Source organism: Diadema setosum, chromosome 19 (assembly GCF_964275005.1).
Source record: "Diadema setosum chromosome 19, eeDiaSeto1, whole genome shotgun sequence".
Classification (NCBI taxonomy): Eukaryota; Metazoa; Echinodermata; class Echinoidea; order Diadematoida; family Diadematidae; genus Diadema; species Diadema setosum.
Window position 1 is genome coordinate 30,932,169 of NC_092703.1, and position 27,895 is coordinate 30,960,063.

The 27,895-nt window shown below is 36.8% G+C and overlaps 1 protein-coding gene across 1 annotated transcript; it reads left to right on the forward strand.

The window, feature by feature from the left end:
- Positions 1–501: 501 nt before the first annotated feature.
- LOC140242422 (sodium/glucose cotransporter 4-like) lies at positions 502–27,630 on the forward strand. Its single transcript, XM_072322159.1, has 17 exons — positions 502–1,134; positions 2,632–2,851; positions 13,547–13,641; positions 14,391–14,462; positions 14,825–14,929; positions 17,383–17,442; positions 18,295–18,399; positions 18,842–18,947; positions 19,859–19,939; positions 20,917–21,134; positions 21,720–21,855; positions 22,436–22,543; positions 23,051–23,216; positions 23,559–23,730; positions 24,810–25,022; positions 26,016–26,193; positions 27,258–27,630. The coding sequence occupies exons 1-17, from the start codon at positions 502–504 to the stop codon at positions 27,494–27,496; spliced, it is 2,907 nt and encodes a 968-aa protein (XP_072178260.1). The 3' UTR covers positions 27,497–27,630.
- The last annotated feature ends 265 nt before the right edge of the window (positions 27,631–27,895 follow it).

Genomic DNA, 27,895 nt, shown 5'->3' on the forward strand with positions numbered 1-27,895 from the left:
TGACAGGGTAAACGTTGCTTAATAATCCTGTAAAATGGAATTGTTCACCGTGATGAGATGAGGAAACGGACTAAGACGGAGGGGGTGTGAACATTTCTTTTATATCTGTGCAGTTTGTGGAAATTATTTGAATTCAGTCTATGTCGCCGGTTTCTGCTCTATTGAAATAGGAACAAAGCAAGTAGGTCATATATGACTTTTGACAAAGGTGGAAATATGCTATTATATTTTTAGGGAGGGTGTTGGCTGTTTCATCATCTCTATAGCGGTGCGTCGAATTGCCTCAATGCATGCCATTGTTGACTGGTTGGGTCCATTGCTTTACAGCACATTTTACTGTAAAAGGCTGGTCTACTGCTGTGCGCAGGTAACACAGTTAAACTCAGTCGACTTAGCTCTTGAATCAATTGCATTGCTGTAAGCTAAAGTAATTAGACCTCAAATCTTTTGACTAAAGAGTTCACGAAAGTATAGATGCTACATCCTGTGCGTGCAACCAACATGGCTTCCAGACGAGGTGATACCCAGAGCAATTGTCTTGGCATTGCAGCCAGATTGTTGATCGTCCTGTATTTTCTCATGGACGTTGGGGAATCACGTCCGCACACTGCAAACACCTCTACGCCATCCGTCTTCACACAGAACCTGCAAGACCTTGGAATTGGTTCCATCACACCACCCAACAACGACTCGACTGCAAGCAACTGCAATATAGACGCTACACCCGAGGCTGTGAATAAGTTTCAGATGGTAATGGCGTCGGGAGTAGACATCATTTACGTTCACATTTCAGTCAAAAACATGACAAACATATTTGATAATTCGCGCGACATGTTCGATCCGGGTACCTTTGTCTGGGCCTTGGAGGGTAAGGGGCGTCTCCTGTTGTCTTTTACGCTGGACTACCTGCAGCTGTCTTTATGGACTCTGAATCACGGTATTGCTCATCTGGATCTAGACGTTGATCTTCCCGCTGACCACTGTTACTACAAGGCGTTAGATGTACAACGTCAACAGATATTTGTCAGCTATGTTGGAGCTTTGGCTTGTTCTGCTAACGAGTCACTGCAGGATAATACTGAACTCTACTCCAGGAAAGAGTCCTACATTTGCATCGGGAGAATCGGCAAGAATGTTGGAGAAAATATCTTCCTTGATTTTTTAGGTTTAGCAGGGAGCAATACCTTATACAGCTGCTGGACAGTACCCCAGAACAATATCAATGCTACTGCTCATTTCGAAATAGCACTACGCTATGGGCTCATAATCAGCATTTTAGGTTGCATTATTGCTCTCTTTTGTCCACTAGCTCCCCTGTTAATAATTCGCAAGACAACGCCCCACACTGAACAGTCCAGAGGGAATGACCCCTCAGAGAACACTTTTCTCGCAGTTGATACGGAACTACCCGTGGGGTTTAAGTACACACTGCTTTACAGCTATTGGGAAAAGAACTGGGCTATTGTCCTCCGAGGGATCATTACTATATTCGCCTTTCTTTTCGTAGTATGGATTCGAACATTGGTCTTCTTTCTCACCAACACTAGAGGAACCGAAAGCCAGTATGTTGTTTCCCCGACTGGTAGCATCTGGCAGCTGGCTGATTCTGCGCAATTCCCATGGATTCCAGTGGTTGGAAGCGGTTTACTGGTCGTCTCATTCTTAATCTTGCTACTGAAGTACATCCATGATCCCTCTGTCACCGACAAATACATCAAGATAGTACTTAGAGTAAGAGAAAATGACTTGGCACACCTGGATAACATATGTTTTGGCCTGGTAAAACTCGACTCTCCGCTCAATCTCCCGAAATATACTAATAGACTTTTTCATGATTTTCTGATGAAAATACGGTTCAAAACTCTCCTTGCAGTTGATCCCGGTTTCTGGAAAACTAGTCATGATTTCGGTGGCCCAAAATTCTTACGTAAACCCAAATTGTATCTTTTGCTGTTCGGACATTGCTTGTTTCACTCAATACCTCTTGTGTATGTAATATTCATTTTTCCTACGGAATTGATTCTGAGCAATATCCGCAAGAGCTGTAAAAGAAAGAAGATACATGCATCATTAAACAAGTTTTTTGTCTTTGGATTTTTTCAAAGCACAGTTATCTGTGTTATATGTATTATGTCTGTTAGTGCTTATGTTCTATTAATGGCAATCACGGAAATGTTGGCTTACACGTTTATTGGTATCCTCCTCAACTATGATGCCGTGGGTCAACGGTTTATTGTCTTGTGTATCTTGGTATTATACGTTGCAAATATCAACGCTACGTTCTATAACAGCTATCGTCGCCTTCTAATCGATATGTTCAAAGCTGCAAAAAAATGTGGACAAGATGCTGAAGATAGCGCTCTATTCATAACAGATGAGGATGGTCAGCCCCACGTATCTTTACGCCTTTTCCAGGAAACCGTCAGGAAATATAAGCCAATACATAGAGAAGTACTCCGAGCCATTTTGACATTCATGTTTATGATTCTGGTACTGTGGTTTGCTGTTGCGACGCTGCATACCGTTGCGGGCCTCAGCGTTCTACCTGCCATAGGCTACTTCATTCTAATTTTCGTTGTCGCCCGCCTTGTGCCACTTTTAAAATCTTGCCTCATGTCGCAAGAACAACAGGAATGTCAGGAGATGGCGTGGGAAAATAATTTGATCGCATTTTTGAAGCAGAAACTAGAGGAAATGCGACAAGCAGAAGTGTCAGACGAGAATGCAGCAGTATTGGAACCACCGCAAGAACCATACAGCGATAGCGCAATGGAGATGCAAGAAATGAGAAATTGCACCACTAGCGGACCGATGATCGGCGACGAACCACAGGAAGACCAAGACAAAATTGGTAATGGCGTCAAAAGCTTTTGTACCATACATTTCGAGGAGAAGGAGAAGGAGAAGGAGGAGGAAGAGAAGGAGGAGGAGGAGGAAGAAGAAAAGGAGAAGGAGGAGGAGGAGGAAGACGATGACACAAGTTCGGATTCTGAGAACACAAAATTACTTTCTGATGACTAAATCTTATGATGACTCCCAGGAAAAAAAAAAAAAAAAACTGTCCATGGCTCCTGTGGTGTCCTGGACTGGCTGTGTGGTGTACGTAGAATTCATGGATTAACGCCGTTTTAACGCCGTTGAAAGCCGATTGTACCATCACACATTTACACTTCTGTGTTTAGGGTCTTTCTTTCTCTCTTTGAAGCTGCTTGAAAAATTTCAAATGTCAGCTCAAACCAATTATTACATTCAAAAATTACCAGGATATGGGAGCATTCTGGTATAGAGCGTGGAGTGTGTCCTGTATTCTTGAAACGACCAGTCTCTCTGGCACTTTTGACCCAAAATCAGGTGGAATATACGAGACATCAGAAGTAGATGCCTGGCTGTTCATTGAACAAACCCTTTTGGAACAGCTTATCCATTGGCCTGAGAAATTTGTCAATTAGTGGTATCAAAGTCAAATCTTGTATTTGAGCGGATACAAGCCTGCATGTCCATAGAGGTTGCAATTAGGAATGAACAATGATATTTCGAGATTGAACAAATGCGAATTTGAGGCAAGTGTATCTTCTGTATAATTATAGAACCATAAAAATATCATTGCTGTAATATTACAGTTTAGTTGTGAACATGTCTATCAAATATTTATTACATAAGCCTACATGATTATACAACCATGACAACCAAATCCGTCTGTAACCTTCACGTCCCAAGGGAAAAGACAAAAGTGACCACTATGGACAGGTAGCCGCTATGGACAGGTCAGTGACAATTTGGAATGTCAACACTTGTCTTGCATTGTATTATGACATAAAATATCGCATGTTATAAAAACAGCAAATAAGTTTGCATTAGGACCAATAATATGTTCTTTTATTCTACTCCTGTTCTTTTGATAGGACTCGGTAGAATTTAGGGATTTTTTTTTCAGTGGCCGCTATAAGCAGGTAGTCGCTATAGATAGATGACCGTTAAGACAGGTTTGTTTGTATATCTAAGTGCATTACAGTGTTCACTCTGTCGTTTCAATTGTCAAATAGTTTGTCGCTTCTATTTCCGTTGTTTTAGTTTGATGAAGACAGCTTGATGCAAATGTAGCATTGTATAAATAAAACAAAATGAAAATGACAATAAAAGAGGTCACAATTCATGTAAAACACATGCTCTCAAATCATTTTGAAATAGAAATAGTATCATGTATCAAATGCATTAAGATACGTTGCTTTTCCAAACCCACAATTTAGGATTTGAGTAAACGTCATTTTGATAATAGAATTGAAGCTGTTGTTATCTGCCAAAACGGTTATTCAAAATTTGACATTATGCACATAGAGCAATATCTTTTGTACAATTTTGTTTTCCTTGAGCATTTTAATTATAGAGGAAGGATTCCTGTCGTGTACATAGTCAACCCCCTTTGTTAATAGATTACAGGGCTTATTTGGGTAAATTAAGAAATATTATTCAATAACATTCACTTTACGTATCCCATTACCACCTTTCGTAAACATTCTGTGTTATTTCGCTCGTTTTGCATTTTGTCTTTGTAACTTCCGAAACAATCTTTCGTGTTTTTAGAGGGTACGCACATTCAGTAAACTGTTGAATCGTTCTTTTTTTCAAGTTTATATTTATGTATTGTTTTCATTCTCTATCAGGGAAATAAGGGAAGGAAAAAAATATACTGCTTGGTTTTTCCCCACCTCACCTCTCTCTCTCATAGGTGTATATATAAATTATATATAATATATACATATATAATTGAATTGTAATGCGATATGTACCAAAGAAAAGACTGTACAGAGACTCTGACTTCACTGACGTTGATGATATGCAATGTCCTCATGTCAACAGAATATTTAGACGTGTTCCCGCACTTTGGTACGAATGCTGATAGGGGGTTCTTATTTCCCTTTGTCTCTTTAGTACAGTCTGTGTTTTTGTAATGGTGTATCAATTTTTATTAAAGTTGTTTTTTATTTCAGATTTGAAACTGGTTTTTTGTGTGTGTATACAATTAAAGAGAAATCAAATAAATACAGAGAAAAAATATATATGTATTGTACATCATATATTATCAGTTGCACTATAGACTAATGTGACGTAAAGTGCCGTGAAACAACTGGTCCGTAAGAGCGCTATACAAATGCAATTATTACATTAACTGCAACAGTACTGTTTATGTGCCATGTACCGTTATGTTAAAAAAAATAAATACAACGGGAACCTACGCAATCATAACTTTAAAAATAGTGAATCAATCCAAATACAATTTCAGGTACGAAACTATAACTTATTACCCTCGTCTTGCAGAAAACCACATCCGATTTGCTTCAGTGGTCAAAGAGTAATGAGGATTTTTGTAGAGCATGTCAGGAATTCCTTCCTTCCAAGTTCTGTCCATTGTGTTCACACACTGATATGCAGTTCCAAGAGCATCCAAGTGCTGATCGTTCGTGGAAGAATCACATTAAACGACATGCTTCACAACGATTCACATTTCTCTGTGACCACTTAACTAACTCGAATGGGGTTTTCTGCAAAATATAGGTAAGGTGTTATATTTTTAGACCCTGAAATAGCATTCGAACAGTTTAGTCATATTGGAAGTTATCAATGTAAAAATCTGATTGTATATATACATATATATATATATATATATATATATATATATATATTATTTATTTATTTATTTATTTATTTATTTATTTTTTTTTTTTTTTTGGGGGGGGGGACATACAGTACTATGAGTATGTCAGTCAAGGTTGAACGAACTTCGTGTGTATACTATTCGTGTTCCTCAGTCTATACACTGCAGTATCTAATCCTTGGGCATGCATGATGTATTCATGACAAATAAACATTTTCTTGGATGAAGGGCAACACAGGAAGTTTATGTTTGGTTTTGGCGTCCCAAAAAAACAAAAACAAGAAAAGAAGAAAGAAAAGAAATGTCATTGCTTTCGTAAACAAAAGAGATTTCATTCCATGTGATACCATTTGGCGAGAATAGAGGTATGGGGACGGATATGCTCTTCACTTTCGACACTGCAGCGTTTTAAAACTGTCATCAGGCAAAATATTGTCAGGGGTATGTGTTTGCTTCATTTGTATAAGTAAAACTAAAAGGAGTCCAAACAGCAGAATGTGATAATGGAAAGCATTACTGATGTCAGTATAAGAAGTAGATGAATGCAGTGCAGTTGCTAATTGAGTTGCCTCGGAAATAAGATTTAATAAAGTGATGAAAGAATGTTACTTGGTGCTTTAAGAAGTTAAGTATAGAAAGAAATAATATGACGTTCAAGATTTTTTTTTCTTGAAACGAATGGTAGAAATATTGCGTGCTCGAATAAAAAAGCTTTGTTATCTAATGTAATAAGCCCCGTATAGGAATTGTTGTGATTATTGTGTACAGCGTATTACACTATAAATATACATAGACTTTCGAAATGCAGTTTGTAGCTACCAATGGCTACTGCGCATGTAAGCGATCACGTGACACTCAGCTTGCAAAAGTTGAATTATTTGTTGGCAAAAGACTCAGTCAGTGTTGACCTAAATTGGCATTCAATTCTTTGATCATTGTCATGATCAAGTTCAAAAGGGGTCCCCACCGTCGTTTACACATAATAATTCACATACTCACATAATTAAACTTATGTCAATCCTTGGTACATATTATAAAGGGAGTAACGATTATAGCTTTGTGATGTAGAATAATACATTAGCATCAATGTCTGTATAATTATAAGATCATCATTTTGTATGAATGGTTATGATATCGAAATCATTTAGACGTATATAATTAAATAGTTTTGGGATAGGCCTAGTTGTATGGATGTGTTTGTTTTATTGACTTTATACGGTATAGCAGTTACTATAGTACATACTTCACGGATAGCACTGAATCACAGGAAATGTGATATTGTACATTAAAACAAGTCCACAGAAATATTTTGTTATATTGGAAATTGCAAAGTTCTTGTACGCGTACTGTGTGCACATCTTTGTAAAGTTGGTTCACATTTTCATTATAGATATTTCGCGGTAACACAATATCATTGTGTAGACCGCTGTTATCCTGACCCCTGATTGTCCTTAAAGGACAAGTCCACCTTCATATACAATGACTGTCATGTGGATTGAGTAAATGCATATATATATATATATATATATATATATATATATATTTATATAGCAGAACATATCAGTGAAAGTTTTTAGGAAAATCCGACAATCCCTTCAAAAGTTATTTCCGACAATCCGTTCAAAAGTTATTAATTTTTTAAAGTATCTGCGCAATCACTGCCGGAAGAGAAGACTGCTACAGTGTATGATGTTAGATGCGTACAACGATATAAGGAAAATAAAAACAGAATTTCACAAAACTTTACTTTTTGAACAAAGTGCACATTGTATTTTCTTCGACTTGTTACTGACGTATGTTAGGGGTGATATTATTTCCCTTGCCTTCTGAAAGAGCCAAAATGAGTGTTCTTTCGTTATGCGAGAAAAGTGAAAACAAAAATGTTGAATTTTCTTTATACTTTCTTTATATCGTTGTACATTGACATCACAAGCTATAGTAGTAGTCTTTTCATCCAGTCGTGACTGAGCAGAAACTTTAAAAATTCATAATTTTTGAACAGATTATCCGATTTTCCTCAAACTCTCACTGATGTGTTCTACTAATATTGCTGCATTCACTCAATCTTTGTCTATGAAGGTGGACTTGTCCTTTAACGTTACCCCACTCTAAAGTACCTACTACAACTGTAGTACTAGTCCATGACAGAGGGTCATAATTTATGTACACTGTATATTCCTCATTTACCTAGGTTTGATGCATGTTCCTTGTTACTTCTTATGTGGGGTTTAATAAACGTGATCTGATAATGATTGATCTGATTATCCGTAGATCTATAATTTGGTATCAAATGTATCTGTTTATCTATATCTATATATATATATATATATATATATATATATATATATATATATATATATGTATATGGTGATAAGCACAATCAGGGTATGCAATCATGACTTTCTCACTTTAAAAAATTGTAACTTCTAAAAGAATGCACCAACTGACTTAAAAATTCACATGCAGCATGCTAAGACATCAGTAATCACATGTGGTAAGACAATAGCTAATTTCTTCTCATTTACTGTTAATTATTTACGATTAATTACCAAAAAGTCCCCCAAAACCCACGTAATGCGTAAAAAAAAAGCGTTTTACAACTTACGTAAAATCAAGATTTGAGGTCCATATTTTAAGTCTACCCCTATGTGTTTGGTATCAAATTAATTGATTTTTTCCTGGCATTGCTTGCATGCAATAAAAAACAGTGGCTCTCTCAGCTGGAGAAAGTTATAAGGTCTGAAGTCCCATCCTGGTAGGAGTGTAATGCTGGCTTATTTTTGTGACATTGTGACCTTTTAACCCATGCTGTACAGCTATACATGGAGAAACAGCTTATTCTTCTGCTTTTCCTGACAGTACTGAAGACACACTACAATATGGTGCGCTGTTTGCCAATAAATGTTCAGCCAGTTTTGAGTTTTGAGCCATTTTCAAATGCTGAGTAAAATAAGTGCAGCCGTTTTTCAGTATTTTCAGTGAGGTATATCCTAATTTGACTACTTTAAAGAATCTTTCCCCTTATTGAATATCCTTGTTTTTTAACCATGAATTGTACATATGTAGAAATCTATTGTGTGAAAATTTTAGCAAATTTGAGCAATAGGAACTTATTTTTTTATATTTTTACAAATTGCTGAGCATAAAAAAGTGTGATACACGCCCATGTTATACTGCATGAAGGTCATATGATAAGTGTTCAGTGTTCATATTTCAATGCTTGTTCAATTTCTAAAGATATCATAAGCAAAAACATAGTGTTTTGGCTGAATATGTCATTGTTTGAGTGTCACAGCTTGGATATCAACTCAAGTCATCATAAATCTCACGTTCATTCTTCTATCTGTGTTTACAAATATGAGAATTGATCCAAACACTGTGCGCACATTCAAGGTCAAACTGTACAGATAATTTTTTAATGAAAAATATATCTTCCAAAGTACCAGCCCTAATTTCATAAAAATTTGTAATAATGGCCACTATATGTCTGTTACCTATTCCTGAAAGTTTCACCTCTTCACTCTTTGGCAAAAGTGAAATATGATAAAATATGTAAAAGTGGTTTTATTTGAATTCCAAATAATGCCTACAAAATTGATCATCCATTTCGAGAAGTGAAAATATGAAATTCATTCACATTTTGTGATATGTCATGGCTATGTACTGGTGGTGAATGAAAGGGATATTTATCAGGAATATCTAACAGCAATATCAGATGAAAAAAACATTCTCCTTTTTTTTATGAATTTTTCCAATATATTAGTCATTTCAATGTAATTCGACACCCCTAATTTAAATGCTAATTTATGCGCAGTTTAATGCAAAATTTAGACTCTTTCTTTACATGAAATGAAAATTTGAACACTCAGCTACAACAAACAACAAAAAAAGCATTTTCACCAAGTTTTTTCATTTTTGCCCTGTTACACAATTGCATACCCTGATTGTGCTATTGACCATATATATATATATGTGTGTGTGTGTGTGTGTGTGAGTGCGTATATATATATATATATATATATATATATATATATATATATATATATATGTGTGTGTATATATATAATGGGAGCCAGATGTAATCATTTTATAATATATATTACATGTGTTATGTGTGGAGTATGAGAGATGTCGTCAGCGTACGCCCTCTCTCGTCGTTGTGCGTACCACAGACAACTGGAATGCCACCAGTGACCCGGTGAACCCTGGACTTGAACTTGGACCATCAGGGTATATCATATTTTCGACCTCTCGCCCTGTTGGGATGCGATTTCCTTACAGGAAGATACTTACTGTTGGATAGAAATACTTACAAGCCCGACGGCAATAATGTCTGAGAGCATGAAATTATACTGATGCTTCGAACGACACTCGCTGACTCAAATGTATTAGGGTGTGTAGCATCGAGTACAATGAGCACGGCTTAGAATCACATAGGCGATTATGATAGTGGTAACAGTGACAATGAAATAAAAACAACAACAACATGTATGTAAATGAATCAATACTGAAATTCTCGCGTAAGCAAATCGTTTAAGTAGCGTGTGGTTACCTTGGACAATATCATTTTTGTTACGGTTCATAAAAAAAACCAACAACCTATATAGCGTTAAAAGAGTTCGTGCAACACCCTGCGATTGGCTGTTAAGTGTAAGTTTGGCAAATCTTTGTTTATCAGTAGTTTCATAAATCACCTAATCACAGTATATCTTCTGCAATAGCTCTGTTCATCGATATGAGTACGATGCCTTTCGTACATTATAATCACAACTCTTTAGTTACGCAACCCCTCTGAAGACGTTGGTATGACTTCGAGATTTCTCTACATAAATGAACTTTACGGAAAGAGCTTAACGCTTAATTTTCTTTTAAAATCGTCTAGTAATTCATTTAATCTTTCATAAGAGAGATAATCTAATATGGATCAGAAATATATATATATATATATATATATATATATATATATATATATATATATATATATACCGCCACGCCCCTTCCACGGAATGTACAAATACCATCCCGTGTGATGACTCTGTGAATAAAGGCATTAACGTTTGAAACTTTATTCTTCCCACGGTCGTAAACCAGGGTCATCTTAAATCACGGACTAGAGTTATCGCTAACAGAGTAGCCATATTTTGTCATGCCCCACGACCTCAGGGTACGCGGAATTATTGATCGCAAGACTATAGACAAACCCTTCTCCACCTAAACAGGCAACGGATGAGGCTGCTTGCGTCTCGTTAGCTACGCGGTTCCTTGATCTTCTCCGCAACTTTCTAGAAATGCCTAAATATTCGCCTATTTAGCATCGGACACCATTATCATTTTGATCCTGTTACAGCAGAAGAAGACCTCATTTACATCACGTCTCTTCGGATTCATTACGGCAGGCAAGTACAGAAACAATCCCGAAATACCCGATAATCTCCGATGCAGCACTCAGTGTTTTCTTGTTATGACGCTCATACTTTCCCGGTGGCTTTCACACTTATACTGTTTACCATGCTTACTGTAGAATTACTACATTATAGGACATTGGTAATACGATGATACATATATCAATATAGCTCTATACGCAAATTCAATTTTTCTTCATTCCTTTCAGCCGTTAGAAAATAATTTGTGATACGTAATGGCAATTTAACCGACCCATGCTATACAGGAAGGAAAAAAATCCTATGTGTTCTATTTTTTTCCTCTGTGCCTGTTTTATTTCTCTCTTCTCTTTTCATAGCATCGGTACATTATAACGAGCATGCAAAATCCCCAAAACGTCTACAATATCAATGGAACAAATTATTTTACCAACGTGATTTGTATGGGTATACCCATTTTTTTCTGCCAAGTTCTGCCTCATCTCTCTTTTCGCTGTCGTGCTTCTTGCAGAACAACACTGTCATATACTTTTGCAAGGAAGACATTGAAAGAGATAGATATATATACGTGTACTAGATAGATGGATAGACAGACAGATAGATAGATGGATAGACAGGTAGATAGATAGATAGATAGATAGACATAGATAGATACTGTAAATAAATAGATAGATATAGATAGATAGAAAGATAGAGATAGATGGATCGATCAATAGAGATCTGGATAATTAGATAGACCGGAGATATAGATATATACAGATAAAGATAGATAAACATCCTTCTAGAAGGGAGGGTTATAACACGTAATTCCAATATCCGCAGAGCTGGATCTGTCGAACAATAATCAGCAGGTCATCGTCCATTAATACCTTTACTATCAGTATTCAAAATGAATACATGTTGCAATGACTGCCATCTACCGATTATTTTTGTCATTGTAGTGTCACTACTGTCTGTATGTTTTCGTCAAACTGGGTTTGTAGTATTATTTTCATCGTGCCATTTCATAAGAATTCCAATGTATATTCGAATAATATTTTCTGTTATAATAGTTCTTATTTGCATGATGCGTGTATATTTGTGTTTGGTAGAGCAATTTTGATGCTAACAGGACTACCCTGTAACAATGTTACTGGAAGTTAATGATAAACGATAAGTTTTCATATAAACACTAACTATATGCATGTAATATATTGTCATAATATGCATAATGAATGTGAAATATTTGGATGTTATTCTTTTTTTACGTAATAGGCCTGCATATCCATTATAGTCACATCTTGAATACGATATATATTTTGGTTTCAATTGACAATAAGCTATGTACTTTCGAATAAGTCTCAAAACCATCAAAACAATGGAGGGAAGGTGCATACGAAACTTACAATTCCTAATTGATTACTCCGTATATGGAAGAGCAGTACACATAAAACATGTAACTATACATGGCGAGTGTTATTATCATTGAACGAAAGTTGGAAATCTAACAACATTTTTTTTTTAATTCATGTTCCATATTCCACATTTCATACAAGTTTTATATTCCACTTGATTTTGAAAAAGAAATGTTTTTAAAACAATGGTCAGTTTAACCAAAATTCCGCACATGTATAAGGACGTATAATTGACGTGTAATATGAGGAACCCACTAAAAAGCAAAGCTTGTAGGATGTGGGTTCCAAAAATATAATATAGGCTTTTAGTACAGTATATCAATGTCAAAAGTGACGTAACATGCAAAATTACAAAATATCGAGAATATTATAAAGTTTACGGAATGTACATTAGTCTCATTCTAACCGCCCGCGCGTTGCTGGCAATATTGTGTATCGTGACATTTAAGTAAACAGAAACTTTATGTTACTTTAAACATTTTGTCTGACATCATACGATTTACTTTTGCACGTTTACGGTAAGGGCCTTTGTATACATTCCATGAATAATGATATCACTTCTCCCGTGTCTTGTTATTCAAACGAATGCCGTCAAAATTAGGTGTCGTCTGAATATCAAATGTTCCAGAACGATTATACTTGAAGAAGTAAACGCTAATTTGTTCCATAAATATCCACCACATAATACCTAAATTATTGAGTGACAAGACGGGTTGATAATTATGGAACTACTTACCTTCCTTTTATATAATCATGATATGATTCTAATCTGATATAAAAGGATAGGCGTGTCAGAGTACAACACCCGTGTTGTCATTAAAACAAATTTTCTTTCCCTGTAACAGAAGCCATCATGTCAAGGAAAATAGTACTCTGGAACACATAGTTCATCAAGGGAATAAAGTGCTACGTGATAATGATACAAAATCATCATCGCGTAGTCATTAGTCCCATCAGAGACGATTAAGAGTGGTAAAATAGGTCGAAGGTGATAACATCCTGATGTCAATATCCTCAAGTATATAGAGCACCTACAGTGATAAATTTTTACTATGCTTTTACGACACCTCAATTATTGCTTACGACAGATTTTGTGGCTGATATTGCCTGATACTCAGACATGGATGACGATACGGACACGGCTGTCTTGACGACGTGGGATTATGTGGCGATCGTTATCTACTTCATCATCGTCGTTGGAGCAGCTGTTTACGTACGATATTTTCCTCAAATCGAGTTCCAATTTGATATTAAAAAAAAAAAAAATTTAACTGTCTAAGATTTGACTGAACATGTACAAATGGGGCTAAGATTTGAAACTTCCCTTTCTTTCTATGATAAGATAAGATGCTTAGTTTACAGGATGCAAAATAATTGTTTAGCCATTGCAAGGTAACTGCTTAGTGAGTAATTCAATATACTGGACTTACATAACAGGTTTACGATTAGGCCCTATAGTATATTGATGACAAAGTCGAACAGAAGTTGTTATAACAATAATAGTAATATAATATTATGATAATGAAAATACAATCACTAGTTATTTTTCCTGTAGGAAATGCTATTCAGTGTTAGACCAAGGTTTCATTTCCATTTGGTTTTCATTTTTTTTTTCAAAAAATTTTCTTTGATCAGTTGTGGGAATGCAAAACTGTCCTATATTGTCGTAAAATCTCTGTAGATAAAACTATAGTAGCAGTATAAAGTAGCTTTAGAAAATGTTCTGTAGTCCATTCACATCTTCAAAGCGAGCGTGCTTAAAATCAATACAACGTAATTAGAATTGGCTGTGCAAGTGTTCGTAATGTAGCGCTCTTAAAAAATAGCTCCTTGTTAAGCCACGTTTTTTCATCATAGGGCATAACAGTTTTATCATAAAATGAAATATCCATGAATCTAAAAAAATGTTTTGCTGCGTGTCAATATGTTGATGAAATTCTTTATTGTCACTTAACTCCTCAGGCGCTCTTCACCACTAATCGAGGGACTGTCAGTGGCTACTTTCTCGCAGGGAGATTCATGACATGGCTACCGGTATTTTGTCTTGCTTTTAGCCCATCTTGTTATTAAGACTTTGGTTATCATGTATAATATCACCTTTTAGTTGTCGATGTAAATTGAGGTAGGGATTTTAAAAGTTTACGAATTTATGATAAAAAGTCAGCCAGTATGAAGGCAACAAACTCGTACCTATTTCACACCCATGAAGGACATGTATACCAAACTGCTGGAAGTGGAAAATGAGATATGTTGATATCATGATGTACTTAAATTCATGTTGGGATATTGATGCAACGGCTTCTGCATGCCTAATATTCTTTCACGGTTGTTGTTGTTTTTTCTCAGAGTTATCAGAACGTCCTATGTTTGCTGTTTGTTAATTTGCTTTTGTATAGGTCGGTGCGTCGATATTTGGCAGCAACATTGGCAGCGAACATTTCGTTGGACTTGCCGGGGATGCAGCCGCAGGAGGACTGACTCCCGGTGCCTTTGAGCTAAACGTAAGTTTCAACGTCGAGATAACTATTACTCCATTTTGATATGCACGCTTTCTGTCCCTGATGACATTCATTATGCTGATTTGATGTAAACAACAACTTATGAAATGATATACAACTGGATATCGAAATCAATTAGTCACTTTTTTCCATCTATATAGCAGTTATGCTAACGAATTGTGATCAGGATTTATCAGTAGGGGTGCATTAATTTTACTCCTATATATATATATTTCATCATAAAATCCGTTATTTTCATTTCTAACATAATGATACATGAATGTTACCAGCGTCAAGTTATTCAGCTTTAGCTATTATTTGTTTTCTGTGTGCGACACTGTACTCTTCTTCTGTGAAATTATTTAATCTCACATTTTCTGTTTCCAGCTGAAAGGAAACTGAACGAAAAACAAAAGGTCAAAAGGGTGCGAGGAATAATGTGTTGGAATTAACTTGAATGTCAAGCGTAAACATAAACGTAAACAACACTATGAATATCATAATCTGGTACACTATTGTGCTCAAAAGACAAAGTAAAGGATAAAAACGCCTTACTAAATTTACTCCGAGAGTAATACAGCGTACTCCTTGGTAAATACCGAAATAATCCCATCAGTTCATCGTGGCACAAATATCGGTTCTATAAAAATTCTAGATTCGTTTTTATACTATGATAAACAGAATGAAACCTTGGTTTCGCGAGATTAAAGAACAGCCTCCCTTATTGTCTAAATTTACGTTCAGATAAGTGTCGTTTATATGACATGTATTGTCACCGCGCGACAAATTTGTTCATCGTGTCTGATCAAAGGACATCTTTACGTGTTTGTTGATAAACATATCGAGAGTTTTACTGTCCTGTAAATATAGTGCGAATCGTATCTTGTGTTAAAGATTGTAATAGGGGGCGAGCGATTCGTACTAGTTTTCATTTTTAGACATGAAATTTGCAACAGGTTCGCGACTCTTTAAAGCTCTGTATTTGGCAACTACCTTTTAACATTAATTTTTAAGTTTTATGATGAAATTGTTCACCACAACAACGTGTAATGCATTTACAGTTGACGAAACCGTCATTACCTTCACCTTGCATGAGCGTAGCGGAAAGAGATGACACAAGTAAAGCACTCCCCTTCACAAAAATATGTATTTGATAGGATATAACAAAGCCACCAACAAATATGAAACTATTGTTCACTCTGACCTTGAAACGACCAAGAAAGATAACAACCCACACTCTTTTTTGACATATGTTGAGAAGGAGTCGTGCTAGAGCTCACAACTTCCAGCGACTTCATCGTCAATCGTTGATTTCATCATTGTGTACTTTTTACATTATCTTATTTGTATAAACTTTGCTCGGCTGATCGAGCTGAAACACCTCAATTCCCTCTTCTGATCCCGATGTTCAGCGTGTTGGCTTTTCCTTTCATTTCCTTTTTCTTTCTCTCCTTTCTTTCCATTATTCTTTTGTGTTTTATTACTGTCATGGTATACCCTACTGTAAGGTCATGTAATGTCGTTGTGTTTCTACTGTCTTGTTCTGTCCTGTCTTGTTCTCTCCTGTCTTTGTAAAAAAAAATAAAATAAAAAAAAGTTTAATGTATTCACAAGAATCCTTTGAGTGGTTCACAATTTACAAGCATGCTTTTCAGTGAACCTCTCAGTTCTTTCTTTTTTTTTTCCCTCCAACCATAACTTTGTATTTTGCCGGTATGCATGTATAATTTCGTATTTGTTAAACATTATCTACCATGTAAAGTTGAATACATGCCTATGTCATATCTTCTGATTCATTTCGTGTTATGTTTGACGAAAAAGAAAGAAAGAATGAAATAAATGAAATGAAATGAAATGAAATGAAATGAAATGAAATGAAATGACATGACATTGTGAACTCACAATGTCTCTCTTGAATCTTCTTTCCAATAAAAATGAAACAGATAAATGGATAAAATAAAATTACATGAATATTTAGCAGTATCAGTGGCTATGTCAACGCCAGAATAATCTGCTATATAATCCGAATGAAAATAAACCATCGTCATCATCATCATCATCATTATCATTTCAATCGTTGTCATTGACTCTGTCATGATAATACGTCCGTTTGTGCTGTTATATTAAACTTTTAAAACTTCTTCAAGTGCATTTTATGAGGAGAAATTCAAAAAGTAATTTGGACTTGCAAAATCATACAGCAAATCATGCAGTATTTTCATAATTAGTCATTTGGTTGCGAAAGCGAAACACGTATAGATACAGCCATTACAATATGACTGGCAAAAAAAAAAAAAAAAAAAAAAAAACCGAGAGAGAGAGAAAGAGAGAGAGGGAAGGAAGAGAAGAAGAGATAAGAAGAGGATGAAGGGATGAAAGAAAATAGGTCTACATGACACGAATGTTTGACCTCGATTTATGACAGTGTTTGATTACTGCCTTTCTTTTATCCTCAGGCACTTGGTCTTCTTCAACTCATGGGGTTCCTTTTTATTCCCGTCTACATCGCTTCAGGGGTAAGACATGTAGAGTCAAACATATTTCAGCGGCCGCCTGACTATAACGGCCACTTGCCGCATATGGCTACTAAAAACAATCCCATATCTGAGACAAATGCAGTTTTAAAGACTCTGTCTGTAACGGCCATCCGTCTCTAACGGCCACTTTTTTCGTCACCCTCGGGGGCCGCTATGTATAGGAGGTTTGACTGTAGCCATACTAAATAATACGTTGTTTATAATAGGACATTCTTTATGATAATCAAGATAACATTGATGATTGTAATGATTGGCAAAAACACAATTAACATATACACATTTAGTGCTATGCTTTACAATGTTCTGAGCATTTTTTTTTTTCAACTATAACTTTCTGCATAAGGACCTGCACTAAAATTTCTCATCTGATCCGGTAATAAGTTATGAAAGAGTATTATGGATGAAAGCCAAGTTCCATTTGTCTTTAAAAAAGTGATCTAGCACTGTATAGTAATGAAGTAACCCTTCAGTTTTGTTTTGGGCAAAACAGAGGTTCTCAGGTAAGGAGATAACCCGGGAGATAATGGCCGCCACTATACCGCATTGCCAAAATTCATCTCGGACAAAGCTTGTACAATACCCAGGATGTAATAAAGGAAATTTCAGCAATTTATTAAGTCTGCATTTCGTCCAAGTTTGCAGTGACCGATTGCTTACTTTTGTTTCTCCTCGATCACTCTTCTAGCGTCAACATTCTTAATTTCTTTGAACAGGATTAAACTTTGGAAGGACAGGTATATTATTGTGTGTTCCGACATTTCATTACATACTGTATTTCAATGCTGTGAAGTACTTTATATCCTTTGGCTCTGTTTTCTTCGCTGTCACCAGGTATGCACTTTACCGGAGTTTATGATGAAGAGATTTGGAGGTCGGAGGATCCGAGTTTACCTGGCCTGCATGTCAATCTTTGTTTACATCGTAGCAAGGATCTCGGTACGAATTTAAAATAATGATCCCCGCGGCTTTGCCGAAACCTACTTTATGTCCAAAATACTCAGTTCTGAGAGATACACGCCATTAAAACCAAAACGACAACAACAACAACAACAACAACAGAAGCGAGTATAATGTAAAGCATATCGTGTGCAACCGTAATGGCAAATGGACTGCGCAGTATCTGCTTGTTGTGTATTCAACGTCAAACTGTCAAACATGTAATTTACACGTGGACAGTGATACTAGATATTACGTTGGTAATATTTTCCATTTTGTTTAATTTAAGAGCTATACGGACACGTGGCGGATTTTAATGTGTTGGTATATTACGGCATCATCATTTTTTTTATTTTCCTTCTTCTTTTCACTCAACACAGCCAATGTTTTTCCGTCATTCAGTCATCAACAACATTACCTTCGTTTTCTATCAAAATTGCAGGTGGATCTCTATTCCGGAGCCCTCTTTATCCAGCAGGCCTTGGGGTGGAATCAATACTTGTCAATCGTATTGATCTTGGTGTTTGTTGGAATTTTTACCCTTACTGGTAAGTGAAGTGTCCTCGGTAACAAAATATCAGTTATTATTATACCATTATTATGCAACTTCCAAATCAAAAGTTACGTCGTCACTCCAATCTTTATGAAATCACCGAAGAATACTTCATCGTCGAGTCCCCAAAGGGACAAATTAATGCAACGGCGATGATGTTAGCATTTTGTGTTTCTGATGTTCAATACTTGCCTATGGTATGATTATGTTTATTGCAATCATATAATTACATGTTCTCATCATTGCTATTTTAATGCCTACATAGTTCTTCCTTCTTTCATTAAAGAAGCGCAATTCCACACAGGGCGGAATTCTTATAAAGAGGGTATCTTATTTAGTTTTAAGCTAAGAAAGTATCACGCTTCAGGCCAGTCACTTACTAACTTTAATCCTTTCTCCCCATTGAAGTGTTCATTACTATACGTTGTTTATATATATTATTAAAAAAGAATCATGAGAAAGATACAAGTTTGTCTTTTTATATTTCATGTCAGAAAGTAAATAAGATTAGATCAGATGTGATTTTTGTCTATCTCAAGTCTCAACGAAAGGCTTGTCAGGATATGACATTATTATCTATACTCTAATTTCCATATTCTGCGGTGGCGATTAGATACACCTTGTACTAATGTCACTATTTTAAACTTTTAAATTCCATAACTACCCTAGGCCTACTTCAGGTCTGATTTTTGTAAATCCCCTTCCATTGTGTTTGAGTATGATATGACTCAGTATTTACCAAAATAAACTTAAAGATGGTATGGGACTGCACCTTAACAATGTAAATCACCAATTTCGTGGGTATACTGAATAAATAGAGATCACTATAACACTGTAGTCAATCATGATTATGTTCATATAAGCCGAGATTTATAGTATCTCCATCTTTGTACTTTATTTTCGCAGGTGGTCTAGCCGCTGTTATGTACACGGACACAGTGCAGGTGTTTATCATGCTGATAGGCGGATTCATCCTTATGATACTGAGTAAGTAGAATCCCGTTGTTCATATAGAGTTCCTCCTTTGGGTAGGCCTACGTGTTATTGTAAAATATGTTAATCCGTATAATAACAATAATTATATTTACCCTTGGACTCACTATCAGCCCCCTGGCTGATAGTGAAAAAGAAAAAAATATATATAAAAAAACGAGTTAACAGTAAAAGGAATCTTAAGTTTACTGAGTGTGATCGACGCTTTCTAACATTCTCAAATAAAATTCAACCATTCACGTTCATGGTCACATGAATCTTATCAAACGATTCCACAATGAATGGACGCCTGCTCCACACTGTCAACAAAGTTATCTCTCTGATGTATAGTCTTATGAAAAATCAATCACTTACATTGTTGCAACCTTTTGGCTTTCATCCCTCCGTGTCCTCAAGATAATCCAAGATTATAATAATATCCTCAAATCGTCTTGAAATAACAGAAACACAGCTATAACACTGTACGTTATTGCATTTGATATGATAGTGAGAAGACGATAAGGTATGTCCCAGTATATAGTCCTGCTTGTTGCCAGGATATTTGAAAATACACGCTGCGTCACAGTGAAAACTGCGCGTAATCACTGGTGATGCACACCATGAGCGCATGCCGATATACCCAGTAAGCACAGTGGTGTTGCTGTATTTTTTTTTCTTTTTTTTTAATGAACAATCAAGGTGGCAATGAAAATGTCTAGTTTTTGCTGATGCGTAATATACGGTATGTATGTTTATGCATATAAAAAAGCACGTGTTAGAAGCTACGTGAGCCTGCCAAAACGGCTACCCTTTGTTGTGAACATATTCCACGTTTCTACCAGAGATAGCAACGCAAATGTTTGAATGCAGACAATAGGCCCTATAGGCCTACGAGGAAACACAATTGAATATCCCTGTAGGTTGTAGATTTTTACCGTGATGATATCAAATTTGTCTCGTTTGGGTTTTCTTGCCCTCATTCCCATATCCAGGTTTCATAGAGATCGGCGGTTTCCAATCCCTTAAGGTCAAGTACTTTCAAGCCATTTCCAACGAAACACTTAACACTCCAAACTACACCTGTGGCTACCCCAACCCGAAAGCATTCCAGATGCTCCGTGACCCTCACCCTTTCAATTCCGACTTCCCATGGGTCGGTTTCGTCATCGGACAGACTATGACGTCAATCACTTACTTCTGCGCAGAACAGGTGGGCAATCAAGTCAAAGGTCGTCGTACTATCTATATCACAATGATGTCGTAGCTTTCAGCAGTCAGTCTTTGGCCATCACACTGGGTTTACTTTGATAAACTTTAAGTTTAGAGAAAGAGAGAGAAGATTTTAATGGAAAACAGTCACCTTGTTTGCTATTGTTTCGAGATCGATTGATCATTTCACCCCTATGCCAATCTGTTAGATACGTTGTATTGACCATTTATTTCGTGAGATACCTGTACAATGTAACCACCACCTGGAGATACCTCAGAAAGGATGATGCAATGTGCACTATACTAAATTTAAAGCAGGACTCTTGCTATAGCAGGATTCAAGCTATTCTTGAATTGTTATTGGCCGTTTAGAAGTACTCTGATTTGATGTTTGAAGATGAATTTTCGTGAAAAATATACATCTGATTTTAGATTCGAAAAGAGAGATTGCAACACGTGCGTATTCGGATGCCTGGTCAGACTCTTTGTCTATTTCAGTGTTTAAATACTACGCGATAAATTTAAGAGCACACAAGATAGGATGTCAGAACTCATCACTTGCACGATCATCCCAAATTCTGTCCAGGTGATGGTTCAGCGAACACTGTCTGCCAAGAGCCTGTCCCACGCCCAGGGAGGCTGCATCTTCGCTGGTTACATCAAGATTCTACCTCTCTTTATGATCGTCATTCCGGGCATGATCGCTAGGGTTCTCTATGCAGGTATAAGACTCCATCCATTGTAGGGGACTACTACCTCCCGCATAATAATTATATCCGAGAAAATTGAGACAGATGACAGAACGGTTCCGGCGGATCAGAACATTATTTCCTCGGATATTTTGCAGTTCTTTTCTGAATGGTCCGAAAAGAATATTTTTCTTTAATAGCAAAGTAAATAATTGAGCGCCCATGGACTCGTGCGCCAATATTAGCATTTCCTAATATTGCATTTTCAGTAATTTTGTTCTGTTCCTACGAGACATCTTTTCGTTCAGTAGACATGGTAATGATGTCCATCGTAGTTGCCATGAGAAAAGGATTGTTCACGATTCGATTCGGGTGTAGATTCTGGGGATATTAGATTGTAACCTTCAATTTCCACATTTCTGTGCTATTCTTTCAGCGTTTTTGAGCAATATTTCCGGGTAATTATTCTCGAACGTAGCAGTATTATCGTATCTTGTTGAATCAAATCAAAATATTACAGTGATGGTGTGCTGTCAGTTAACAGATATCAGTAACATACTTTGTCAGCATGACTACCGAACACTCTCATGGTTTCTCTTACTTGTCTGGTCAGATACGGTGGCTTGTGCCTCAGCCGAGTCCTGCCTGGCCGCCTGCGGGAACCCCAAAGGATGCACCAACACCGCCTTCCCTAGTCTCGTCCTTGGAGTCATGCCATCAGGTACCATATAATATCAATATCTGAATATCAATATCTGAATATCTGAATATCATACATATCTGAATATCATACATATATTGCCTTTGTACTGTATAAGGAATGTGTTATATAAAACACGGGACACGGAACACAGGAGTCAAAATTTCTTCAAGAGATCATATTTTCCCGAAGCGCGCAGCGTCGAGAGAAATCAAAATTATAAATAATATATTATGAAAGAGAGAGAGAGAGAGGGGGGGGGGAGGAAATAATGCCAAAACGTTATTCATGATCAGTCAAATTTAGTTGCAACATAGTTTCTCATGGCAATTCGGCCCAAAGGGTACTGTATAAAGATTATGAATGTCTACATACTAGTATGGACATGTTTCTTTTAATGACTAGGCGTGAAAGAATTTAGTGAACTCACATTATAGCTTTGAGTCATCTAGAATTTCCCGTGGCTTTACTTCTGTAATCCACTCAAACTAAGAAGACTCAAGTCGTGATCGTGTCATGTTTCGACAGGTCTTCGAGGGATGATGTTGGCCGTCATGCTCGCCGCCATTGTCAGCAGCCTGACGTCGTTCTTCAACAGCATCAGCACTCTCTTCACGGTCGACATCTGGCTCTACTTCAGACAAAAGTTCGCCGGGAAAGAGCCTTCGGTCAGAGAACTCATGATCGTTGGAAGGTTCGTGCCGATTTAGACAGCTTCAAGTAGCCTCTCCTTCAAAATCATCGATCTAAGAGGGACGGGCTGAGGGTGGGGCTATCATCAACCAGAAAAAGAGAAGTCACACAATAGAATCTGATTCATAGGTGTTCTATGACGTGTTGATAGTGACTTTTTGCTTATAAGCCTACCGTCTTCACTATCAAAGTCATCATGTTACGCATTGAAGTGAACTCAAGTGAACATTCATATCATTTGCGATTTGCATTGCTTTAATGCTAAGGTATCATCATTATTGTGTGAAACAACAGGACTAGATGTGATCACTTCGTAATCATAATTTCTCTTTTTGCTCTCCAGAGTGATCGTTGTCGTGATGGTCGGTCTCAGCATCTGTTGGATACCCGCCATCGAATTGCTCCAGGGTGGTGACGGTTTGAACCGCTATTTCACCCGGATAGCCGGTCGAATCACACCGAGTGTTTGTGCTGTCTACCTGCTAGCCATACTCTGGCCCAGGGCAAACGAAATGGTAGGGAGTTTTATTGTGATTGATGGTTTTTTTTTGTGTGTGTGATTGTGATTGTTTTTCGCAGCATTACGCTGCTAAGTTTCCAGTTATTTTTCATAGGATTGCTCCCTCTGATTATCTCCATCAAACTTAAAGTCGTTATATCACATCTTGTCGTTGTCGATCAGACGTGACCGATGACCCCCAACTCGTCTTCAAGTGACGAGTTTCATATCTCGTTTGAGTTGTTAGTGCTGCTGCTGCTGTTAAATGTTGTTGTTTTTTTACTTCCATACATAAAAAATAAAGATTAATCATTCAATACAGTAAGATATATACTTCACGGAGAAATTTCGAGGATCCTTGTATAGGGCTTTACGGCTGGAAGTCCATCATCAGTAGTAACAGTGATCGTCACTCTTCGTCTTCCATGGGACCAGGTTTAAAAAAAAAATAAAATAGTCAAAGACCAAGGGAGCAAACCCTCACAGAAAATCGTGAGGTGGACGTAGTGTTGGACTTCCTCTCCACTGGGAGTTAATGATTCTAAAACTGTGCATTTACATTGTTCAACAAACATGGTTACGTGAACTATCTATTATTATGCGAATAACCTGCGTGCACTTCCTTACACTGTGACACTTATTATAGAACTATAAAGACACCGTGTAACCCACGCACTATGGTGTGCGAAGCATCCACATTAGCGATTTTTAATTTTCATTTCCTTTGCCAATATAAAGAGTAGAAACCCTAGAATTTCGTAGTACAGGCACAAAAATACATCAAACACTTGTCACTTGTCAAAATGCCAAGTTATTGATCTAAATGCAGATATTTGAGAATGTCTTTTCATTTGTGGACTGCGGTTTCTGCTTGACTTATTGATGTGATTGGCACGACAAATTTTATGCGAGCAGAGTAAGTTGTGACACACAATAATTATTTACAATATAGAAGGATGATTGTTATATTAATCAGTCGAAGCAATGTAGCAACTATGTCATAGTCATTCAATATGAGAAATAAAGAGGTCATGTGTGTATCCATGGCGACTGATGGGTCAGATTGATATAATGATATTGAAATGTCATTCACAGGGCACGTTCTGGGGACTGATCGCCGGCGCCTTTACCGGTTTCACTCGGTTAATTCTGGATTTCATCTGGCCAGCGCCGGTTTGCTGGGAAGAGGATAACCGGCCTTACATCCTAAAGATGCACTACTTCTACTTCAACATGATTCTCTTCACCGTTGTCTTCACTGTCGACATTGTCGTTAGTCTTCTTACTGAGCCGCCTCCTCCTGAAAGGGTAAGTGAACAACCTCAAAACGAAAGGGATGATTAATTGTGCATCCATCTTCAAACAACAAGTAAAAGAGAAAAAGAATACAATTACAACTGAAAGGATATCTTGGCAGGATTTCCCCTATAATTTTGGAACTTTATATCTCATGGTCAATATCCATATTGATGAAACAGGGAGAATGATGATCACTCTTAAAGGGGAAATCCAGTCGAAAAATAAGTTAGTCTGATAAAAAAGAGTAAAGTCTTACGAATTCAATGGTAAAAATTTGACTGAAATCGGATGAAAAATAAGGAAGTTGTGAAATTTTTAGGTTTTGTTTATTTCTGGAAAACAGGTCTTGTACAGTTGATATGATTATGTAAATGAGTGAGCTGACTATGTCATACCCTCACAATTTTCCATTGATTGTGTACTAAAAATGATGAAAATTCAATGTTTCTGTCATTGAAGTCTAAAATATGATGTTATTTCTGGTTGAATAACTTCTGAGTAGTTATCAGTCAGATATATCAGGATTTGAGCCTTGGGCATAATTGCGTTGGAATGAAAAAATGGAAATTTCAAAATTTTATGTGCAAACTATATGGCAAGCTGTGAGGGTATGACATGCTCGCTTTGCCATTTGCATATTCATATTGACCGTTCAAGAACTGTTTCCTGAAAAATTAGCAAAACTTCAAAATGTTATAACTTCCTTATTTTTTACCCGATTTCGGTAAAAATTTTACCGTTGCACTCGTGATATTTTACTCTTCTCTTATCAGACTAACTTATATTTGGACTGAATTTCCCCTTTAATAGTTTCTCAAGATGACTTGCATAAATGTCAGCAAACTGTATGAACACGACACATTGTGTCATAATAAAAGATCACATCTGGTTAAAGAATGCAGTCATGAAGTGTATAGATGGGTTTTCGTTTCAGATATTGCATCTACAGAAAGGTTAATTTTGAGATGTTTTCCTTCTTATTTGTTCTTTCTTGTGTTGAAGCTGATTCGAACAACGTTTTGGACTCGATTCAGCAAGGCAAAGAGATCAGACGAACAGGAATTCGAAGACGACGACGATTCTGGGGATGAGAAAGACAACGTGCAGACAATCGAAATGAAGGAGCCGACGGAGCTGGGGACGAAGAAGGTAGATACGGCGACTACACCCACGGACGGAGGTACGACCACGCCTGATATTACAGTGCATCCATCGAGATACTATAATTATCTACCTGTGATTAAGGTTCAATGGACTAATATTCCTTCAAGCAAAGCGACAAATTGCCTGACCTGGTTGATACACGTCGTATAGAACCTTGTGACTGACAGTGCATATAGGCAGAACTAGATTGATGATTAAAAAAAAATAAAATTCAAATTCAAATTCAAATTCAAAGTTTATTTCATTTTTCGACATAACATATGTTTCACTTCTTTTGATAACAGAGAACAAGGTAAATAGAACATAGTGAAATGAATAGACTGTACAATAATTGAGGACCTAAAGTAATCATACATTGTATAGTAAAAAAGCAACAGAAGTGATCGAAGTGAAGTACATGTATACCGTGCGAAAAATGGAGGGACCCACTAAAAAGACAGAGCTTGTAGTGTGTGGGCCCCTCTGGAAAAGAACATTGATGGAATCGAATCATCGTAGATACAAAAGATAACAAAGTGGAAGAAGTCTGGATACAAAAGATAATAAAGTGGAAACGAACTTTACTTGCATTTGTAAACGGAGTTTCGGTCGAGATGTGACTTCAAGTTTCCAAACGTTTTTGATGGTGATTTTTGAGATAATGTAATACCACTTATGAAATATGGAAGGGTATATAATTCGAAGAGGAATTCAAGTTTTGTTTGATGAAAATTGGTTTTGAAATGGCTGAGATATTCAAAACAAAGCGATCCCAATAGAAGGCGGGATCCACATTTTATTGTCGCTTTGTTTTACTTTGTTATTGGCAGTCTCAGCCATTTCAAAACCGATTTTCATCAAATAAATTTCTCTTAGAATTCCTCCTAGAATTGTATATTCTTAAATATTTCATAGAGTGGTTTCTGAGTAGAAGAAGGCACACAAAAACAAAACAAAACAAACATAATGTTACGTCAGGTACAATTCGAACCGAAATCGACATTTCTCTTGACTACAGCACAAGTTGTAAATAGCTAACTAGTTTCTGCATTACATTCTCAATGTCCATTTTACATTCTGTGTGTGTTTTTCATCTCATAGATGGTGCAGTTGCAGCTGAAAAAGGACAACTGTATCGCGCCCTCTCTTGGTTCTGTGGGTACGAGGCGGATAGCGAAGACAGCCAACGCAAGGCGAGGCAGCAGGAGAAACGAATCCGCAAAATCACTACGTCGATTGAGCAGGATCCGAGAGCAAAGACGTTTATTTACGTCAACATGGCGATCCTGCTAGGAGTCAGTGTCTTTCTCTACACATTCTTTTCCACTGACTGGATCTAAATTGATGACCGGGGTTGACATAGTTGTCTACTAGCATCTCAGCACAATAACAAAAGAAATGCATCCACGTATTATGTTGTTGGTCAGTGGCGCACATGACGAGAGAGATTTGTGGGCTTGTTGCTTATTGCAAAGGAGGGTCTCCCTATGACTTTCTGTGCACCCAGAAAAGCGTCAAGAGAGGTCTGGTTTTTAGATATAAGGTGGCGTCGATGTTTTCCCTATTTAGAAGGGATTTTTTGTTGTTGTATATATTGCCATTTGGAGGTCCTGTTTCACAAAAAGAGGTATTTGTTTTCTTTTGATCGTCATTGTGTATTACAGAGGTCCTAATTCACAAAATAGGTTTTCGACATGAATCACTTCATGTAGGCCCCTAGTATTCACTCTGACCCGGAT